Raw genomic sequence first — 8,662 nt, forward strand, 5'->3', positions numbered from 1 at the left:
CCTGGGGGGTGATTTCTCACTTTCTGTCTCTCTCTGTCTCTGTCTTTCTGGCGAGCGCACGCGCCCTATAGCAAAAACCTCTCCAAAAAAATAAAAAATAAAAAAGTGTCAGAAGATCCTGTCATGCAGAACCCAGCCACCTCTGGGTGCCTGAGCACTCCCATAGGAATCGCACCGTCGGTATTAATAGTCACCCGCTTATCGCACTGGACTCTCTATTCACCTATCCCTATTCACTCCGGTCTCTTGCAGTCTGTCCTCCACACAGCAACCAGCGAGGTCACCCCTCTGCTCAGACCTCCGGTGGCTTTCTCCCTCACCCACAGTGAGCTGCGGTCGCACTGCAGGCCTGGCCTGGTCTTGTACCTGCACCCCGCCCCGCATCCCCCACTTATGTGTCTCCTGCCATGGTGGCTCCCTCACTTTGCTGCACTTTAGAATCTTCTGGGGTCTTCAGTATGCTGATGCCTGGGGCCAGCAGGTGGTGTGGTGGTTATGGCGCTGGGCTCTCACATGACCGACTGCTGTTTGACTTCCGGACCCAGCAGCTTGGAAATCTCACCAGGTTGGAATCAGCAGATGGTGCAGTGGTTATGTTGCCGGACTCCCACGGAGTTGACCGGAGTTCAAGTCCTGGACCTAGCGGCTTAAAACACACCGGACTTGAGACCAGCAGTTGGTGTAATGGCTATGTTGCTGGACTCCCATGTAACTGACTGCTGTTCGAGTCCCGGACCCGATGGCTTAAACTCACACCGGGCGTGTGTGCGTGCGTGCTCAAGGTCCCGAGAGGAGAATGGAGGAGAAGGGGTTGCGGCGTGGCCATCGCTTTCTCTTTGTCTTTCTGGGGAGCATACACGCCCTATAGCAAAAACCTCTCCAAAAAAAAAAAACAAAACAAAACACCAGGCGCGTGTGCATGCGTGCCCAAGATCCCGAGAGGAGAATGGAGGAGAAGGGACTGCAGTTCGATCATCCCCCCTGGGGGGTGATTTCTTACTTTCTCTCTCTCTGTCCAGCACGTGCACACCCCTTATAGCAAAAATCTCTCACTTACGAAAAAAATATTAGGACAGGTGCATATGCATGCCTGAAATCCTGAAAGGAATCTGGACCAGAAGGGATTGTGGTGTGGCCACCGTCTAGGGTGGTAATTTCTCACTTTCCCTCTCTCTGTCTGTGTCTTCTCTCTGGCAGGGGCCTGCGCCCTATCGCGAAAAAAAAAAAACAAAATAAGGGATCTGATGCCCAAGTCACAGCCTATCCTTATTTAAAACAAAAAAGAATGATTTATTTAATTTATTTCTTCATTTATTTTAAGATACACAGGGAGAGAGAGAGGGGAAAGTGAGAAAGCAAGCCATCAGGTCCAGGACTTGAACTGTGGTCGACCGTGTGGGAGTGTCCAGCGCCTTCACCACCACGCCGCCTGCTGGCCCCTATGCCCTATCCTAATTAATCAAATTAGGATGTCCAGAGACGGTCTCCTGGGAACTCTGTAACAGGCATTCTTTCCTCGTGTTCCCACCTGCTCGTTTTCATTTTTTTTTTTTTTTTTGGAGAGGTTTTTCGCTATAGGGCGCGTGCGCTCGCCAGACAGACAGAGACATAGAGACAAAGCGAGAAATCACCCCCCAGGGGGGATGGTCACGCCGCAGTCCCTTCTCCTCCATTCTCCTCTCGGGATCTTGGGCACGCACGCACACGCGCCCGGCGTGAGTTTAAGCCACCGGGTCCAGGACGCGAACCGCGGTCGACTACGTGGGAGTCCAGCGACATAGCCATTACGCTAACTGCTGGTTCCCCCACCTGCTCATTTTTGTCTCTTGGCACCAGCGTGCACCCGGTATATTTTTGTGTATCATCTGTCTCGGTTGACAAGTCAGGAGCGTTCTTTCCCTCTCGTACCTTCAGTGCTTAGGTAGTGCCTGTATGTAGCAGGTGTTTGAGAAGTCCCTGTTCAACAGTGGGACTTGGATTTGCAGTAGGCTTTGGCTTCCTGTGGCTTCTCAGCTCATTACTACCTCTTGGCACCTGTCTTCCCCTTTTTATTTATTTATTTATTTATTTATTTTGGAGAGGTTTTTTCGCTATAGGACATGTGCGCATTTGCCAGAAAGACAGAGACAGACAGACAGACAGACAGCGAGAAATCACCCCCAGCGGGGATGGCCACACCACAATCCCTTCTCCTCCATTCTCCTCTTGGGACCTTGGGCACGCATGCACACACGCCCAGAGTGAATTTAAGCCATCGGGTCCGGGATGCAAACCACGGTCGACTACGTGGGAATGCAGCGACAGCCATTGCGCTAACTGCTTGACCCCCCCCCTTTTTTTTTACTTGATGATGTGGGAGTCTAACTGCTTTAACCACCTGCACCACCTGCTGGTCCCAGATTTCGTTCTTTTTTAAGATTTTTTTTTTGCCAGAGCCAGCAGGTGGCGTGGTCGTTAAGTCTGGACACTCCCACACGGCCAACCATGGTTTGAGTCCCAGACCCAGTGGCTTGCTTTCTTGGTTTTCCCCATCTCTCTCTGTGTGTATGTTTCTCTCTCTGATGAAATTAAAATAAATGAATGAATAAATAAATAATTCTTTAAGAAGAAAGGATTTTTTTTGGTTTGTTTTGTTTGTTTGTTTGTTATTTGCCCTAGGGTGCGCACACTCACTGAAGATCAACATAGAGACAGAGCCAGGAAAAGTGAGGAGTCATCCCCCATAAGGGATGGCCATGCCATAATCCCTTCTCTTCCATTCCGCCCTCAGGATTTGGGGCATGCATGCACACGTGCCAGTTAAGTCTTTCAAGCCACCTGGTCCAAGATTCAAACTGTAGAGTTGGCCGCCTGGGATCCAGCACGCCTTAACCACCACGCCACTTGCTGGCCCCTCCGTTTGATTTTTTAACTAGGTCATAGGTTCTGTTAAAAAATTTAAATTCATTTATTTTGTGTGAGAGAGATACAGAAAGTTCTCCCAGACAAGGTCTTGCCATACCACAATCCTCTCCCAAGCCTTTTGCCAGCCAGCGTGGCTGGCAGGCCCAATGTGTTCAGGTCGACCTATCTGTAACAGGCAGTATCCTAGCACCTTGGCTGGGCCACTGGGTCATCGGTTCTGATTCAGACACTGAAGAGTTAGAAAGGTGCTCTTCGAAAAGACACTCTGAGGCCCACTGTTCCTATATTTCACTTCTCTTCCTAGCTTCTAATGGAGTTTTTTGTTTGTTTATTATTAGTAGTATTAATTTGATCAGAGAAGAGTGGGGGGGGGGTAAGAAAGCAAGCTGCCAGGTCTGGGATTCGAACTGCGACCTGCCATGTGGAAATCTAGTGCTCTTAACCACCACGTCACCTCTTGGCCCCTTACAGGGTTTCTTTATGCCTGAATAAGCAAATGCAAATGTACATGCCCACTTTTCTTCTCCCAGGAGGACAGAAGAAGACACAACTCAGTTTCAATTATGCCCCCCCCCTTTTTCCACCACCACCAGAGTGTTGAGTGGACACATAGCAATCCCTTCTCTATTCTCCTCTCAGGATTTTGGGCATGGATACACATTTGCCCAGCATGAGTTTAGACCACCAGGTCCAGGACTCGAACCATTGTCGGCCATGTGGGAGTGTCCAGCACATGAACCACCTCGCCACCTGCTGGTCCCAGTCATTTTTTTTTTTTAATTAAGATTTCTGGTTTATATATAATCATTGTACATCTTTGTGGGTACAGCATTTTTTTTTTTTTAACCTTTAATCACTGTACGTCTTCACAGTATACAAAAATGCTAATTCCCGGCACAAATGCTTTTTTTTTTTTTTTTTTTTTTTTTTTTTTTTTTTTTTTTTTTTTTTTGGTTGTTGGAAAAGTTTTTTTCTAAAGAATTACTTAATTTTATTTATTCATTCATGTATTTTCATTTAACCAGAAAGAAGAGAAAGAAAGAGAAAGCAAGCTACCAGGTCCAGGACTTGAACTGTAGTTGGCCATGGGGCTGTATCCAGTGCCTTAACCACCACGCCACCTGCTTGTCCCTGGAAAAGTTTTTTTTTTTATTCAAAAAATGTGTCATGACTTCTCCAACAATCTATCAGTACAGTTTTTTTTTTTTTTTAAGAACTATTTTATTTAACTTTATTTATTTATATTAATTTGACTAGAGAGGGGCAGGGTGAGAGAGAAAAAGCAAGTGAGAAAGCAAACCGCCAGGTCCAGGACTCGAACTACAGTCAGCCATGTGGGAGTCCAGCGCCCTAAACCACCATGCTACTTAGTTTATTTACCCATTCATTTATTTTTATTTAACCAGAGAGAGAGAGAAAGTGAGAAAGCAAGCCACCACGTCTGAGACTCGAACCATGGTCATCCATGGGGGAGTGACCAGCGCCTTATGACCACTCTACTCGCCGGCCCCAATATCTGCTTTATTGATTTGGGGTTTTCCTTCTTTTACTTTCTTACCTTTTTACATTCAGTTGCTGTACACCTTTACAGTATACGAGATGGATTTTCCCAGAACGAATACCCTGCATACTAGTCCAGTCAACGATGTTACCATATACATTGTCATCCACAGATAATTTGACATTTTGTTTTATTTTTTTAGAGGTTTTTGCTATAGGGCGCGTGCGCTCCTCAGAAAGACAGAGAGACAGAAAGCAAGAAATGGCCCCCCGGGGGGATTGCCACGCCGCAATCCCTTCTCCTCCATTCTCCTCTCGGGATCTTGGGCACGCATGCACACGCGCCCGGCGTGAGTTTAAGCCACCGGGTCCGAGACTCGAACCAAGGTTGACTACATGGGTGTCCAGCGACATGGCCATTACGCTAACTGCTGGTCCCTCCATTTTCGAGTTCATTAAATGTGTTCCTTCTTTTTTCATTCCCCTTGGTTTTCTCCCTCCTGCCCCCTCCTCATTGTTTTTAAATATGCCAAAGGAGTAGTCCCCTGTGGCTGGTTCAGCCTCTGTCTTTCCTCCAGCTCGCCCCAGTCTCTCTGTCCCACTGGGGAGGGTGGGTTCATTGGCCCTGCAGGCTTTCCAAGGGATCAGGTCAGCCAGCTCTGCGGCAGGTTCTGGGCTATGGCCTGGTCGGCAGTGTCGGCCATGGCTCCTGCCTCACAGTTGCACTGTGGGCTGGAAGTTCCGCCTGGAGGCCTTGAGGGCGGGCAGTCTCCCTAAAAACCCTCTCCTGGGAGGTAAACGGCACAGAAGGGTTCCAGTTGCTGTAAGGAAGTTCTGGGCGTCATGGGGATCAAACACCCTTCCCTCGGTCTGAAAGGGATTGCAGACCCGGTTCCCTGTGGAGCTGGGGAGGGCGCGCGTGTGAGTGAGTGAGGGAGTGGCGAGTTGCAGAGTCCGCGCTCTGCCTGCAGGGTGGCTGCTGCTGGTCTCCAGACTGGTCTCACAGGGCAAACGCAGACCACATCTTTCTAGGTCTTCTGGTTTGATTTTGGGGGATGGAGTGGGTGGGGGTTATTGTTTTTCTGTTGCTATTGTTAGTTTGCTATAGGATGTGTGTGGGCTTGCCAGAGAGACAGGGAAAGTGAGAAATCAGCCTCCAGGGAGGATGGCCGAGCTGCAGCCCCTCCCCTCCTCCTCCATTTTCCTCTCGGGACCTTGGGCACGCACGTGCAGGGACCAGCATGTTTTCCAAGTCTCCTGGTTCAGGACTTGAACAGTGCAGGCAGCTGCGTGGTATCCAGCAGCCCTCACTGCCACACACTCTGCTGGCCCGGTCTTCTGTTTCCAGTAGGCAATCCAGAATTTTATTTTAAAGAGAGTCTCTATATCTCGATCTTCCTGCTTGAACTTCCTGGCTGGGATCACAAATGGACGCCAACACGCTTGGATCCCGTTCAGCTGAGGGTCTGATTACGTTCCCCAGGTCAGCCTTGGCCTTGCTGTCCTCCTGCCCCAGCGTCCCTAGTCACTCTGATTATCGGTGTACAGCTCACCTAGCCTTTAGGCTGGGCCAAGGATAAAACCTGAGCCTCCCACGTGGTCTCAGGCTGTGAAGCACAGTGTGGGTTTTTTTTTTTGGAAGGGTTATTGCGATAGGGCATATGTGCTCGCCTGAAAGTCAGAAAGTGAGAAATCACCCCCGCAGGGGGGATGGCCACACCACAATCCCTTCTCCTCTCGGGATCTTGGGCACCCATGCACACGTGCTCGGCGCTAGTTTAAACCACCGGGTCTGGGACTCGAACCGTGGTCAGCTATGTGTGAGTCCAGCAACAGCCATTACACCAACCGCTGGTCCCAAAGCATAATGTCTTAACAGCCCACAGCACTGCATCTGGGCCTTAATATATATTTTCCAACTGCGGTCGGCCACGTGGGAATCCAGCTCCCTTAACCACCATGCCCCCTGCCGTCCCCTCAATATATGTTTTTTTTAAGGCTTTTGTCAGAGGACACATGTGCTTGCCAGAGAGACAGAAAGTGAGAAATCACCGTATCCCAGAGTGGGTGGCCACGCTGCAATTCCTTTTCCTCCATTCTCTCAGGATTTGGGGTACACACATACTCATGTGCCTAGTGTGTTTTTGAAGCTGTCAGGTCTAGGACTCAAACCACACAGTTGGTCATGTGGGATCCTGCTGCCTCAACTTTCATGCCAGTGGGCTGGTCCCCAATCTTTTTTTTTTTTTTTTAAGGAGGTTTTTGCTGTAGGGTGCGTGCACTCCCCAGAAACAGACAGAAAGTGAGAAATCACCCCCCAGGGGGGGTGTCCATGCCACAATCCCTTCTCCTCTTAGGATCTTGGGCACGCATGCACACACGCCCGGCATGAGTTTAAGTCACCGGGTCCAGGGCTCGAACCACTGTTGACTACGCTAACTGCTGGTCCCGCCCAATCCGTATTTTTAAGTGACATCTCAAGCATTAAAGTGTTGGCAACAAACGAGAATATGCAAAAAGCGCTCGGGCACTTCAGGCACACCTGAAGGGTCCGGTGACCCAGGCTGGTTGTTTGCAGCTTCTGGTCTAAATACCGCGTATAGGGGCCGGCAGGTGGCATGGTGGTTAAGGCAGCTGGACTTCGACATCGCTGACTGCAGTTCAAGTCCCAAACCTGGCAGCTTGCTTTCTCACGTTCCTTCTCTGTCTCTCTGGTCAATTTCAATTAAAAAAAAAATAATGATAATTAATTAAAAAGATGAAATAAATTCTTTTTTAAAGAAAAAAACACCTCGTGTATTTCCTTTTGAATCGTTTCAGATCTCTTAAGGACAGTCCCGAGATCCAGGGCAGATATATATGATGACGTTCAGAGTGACAGCAGATATCCTATCAGCGGATCCGTAGCTCGCTCTCGAGACACTGGGCGAGAAGGCCTGAGGGCTGATGTATTTCCAGGACCTTCCTTCAGGTCCAGCAACCCTTCCATCAGTGACGACAACTTCTTTCGCAAAGATCTGGAATTTTCCCACCCTGACTCCCGGGATCAGGTCCTCAGCCACCGGAAACTGGGCCATTCCCGCACTCAGGACTGGAAATTGACACTCCGTGGTGGCTCGTGGGAGCCAGACTTTGGCCATCCGGTTTCTCAAGAATCGTCTTGGTCACCGGAGTATCATTTTGGTCCCTCTGCCCTACTGGGGGATTTCGCCGCCTCTAGGCTGATAGAGAAAAAGTGTTTGGAGAAGGACAGTCGGGATTTCGACGTGGACCACCCAGGAGATGCCGACTCTGTGCTCAGGGCTGGTGGTCCGGTTCAGACCAGAGGCCGGCCTCTAAACGTCGTTGAGCAAGAAGGCGCCCTCCTCGGAAAGGGGGAGACTCCAGGCCTGCTCGTAGCGAAAGGGGGTCTTGGGAAACTTGTCTCACTGAGAAACGTGAACACCAAAAAAGCAGCCACTATGAATCGTATCACCCCCAAAACTCAGGGCACCAACCAAATCCCCAAAAGCACGGCGAGTCCCGATGTGACCCTGGGGACGACGCCAGGGACGGGCGATATCCAGTTCCCTACTCAGAAGATCCCCCTGGGGCTGGATCTGAAGGCTCTCCGGCTCCCCAGAAGAAAGATGAGCTTCGACGTCATCGATAAATCCGACGTTTTCTCCAGGTTCGGGATAGAGATCATCAAGTGGGCGGGCTTCCACACCATAAAGGACGACGTGAAGTTTTCCCAACTTTTCCAGACCCTGTTCGAGCTGGAAACCGAAACCTGTGCAAAAATGCTCGCTTCCTTCAAATGCTCTTTAAAACCAGAGCACAGAGATTTCTGCTTTTTTACGATCAAATTCCTAAAGCACTCCGCTCTGAAAACCCCCCGAGTCGACAACGAGTTTTTAAACATGCTTTTAGACAAAGGTGCTGTGAAGACCAAAAATTGCTTCTTCGAAATCATCAAGCCCTTCGACAAGTACATCATGAGGCTTCAAGACCGGCTCCTGAACACGCCCCTGCTCATGGCCTGCAACGCCTACGAGCTGAGCGTCAAGATGAAGACCCTCACGAACCCCCTGGACTTGGCCATCGCGCTGGAGACCACCAACTCCCTCTGCCGGAAGTCCTTGGCCCTCCTGGGCCAGACGTTCTCCCTGGCTTCCTCTTTCCGGCAAGAGAAAATCTTAGAAGCCGTCGGCCTCCACGATATAGCCCCGTCTCCTGCCGCCTTTCCCAACTTCGAAGACTCCACCTTGTTCGGGAA

The 8,662-nt window shown here is 49.9% G+C and overlaps 1 protein-coding gene across 1 annotated transcript in view; it reads left to right on the top strand.

Moving 5' to 3' along the window:
• SUGP2 (SURP and G-patch domain containing 2) overlaps positions 1 to 8,662 on the top strand; it is a 49,530-nt gene that overhangs the window by 7,941 nt on the left and 32,927 nt on the right. The window contains exon 3 of the mRNA XM_014587316.2: positions 7,225 to 8,662. This exon is cut by the window's right edge and continues 146 nt beyond it. Within this exon, the coding sequence (XP_014442802.1) occupies positions 7,225 to 8,662 (1,438 nt within the window). The remainder of the gene's footprint in view (positions 1 to 7,224) is intronic.

The sequence above is a fragment of the Tupaia chinensis genome, unplaced genomic scaffold (genome assembly GCF_000334495.1).
Source record: "Tupaia chinensis unplaced genomic scaffold, TupChi_1.0 Scaffold000201_1, whole genome shotgun sequence".
In the NCBI taxonomy this organism is placed as follows: Eukaryota; Metazoa; Chordata; class Mammalia; order Scandentia; family Tupaiidae; genus Tupaia; species Tupaia belangeri.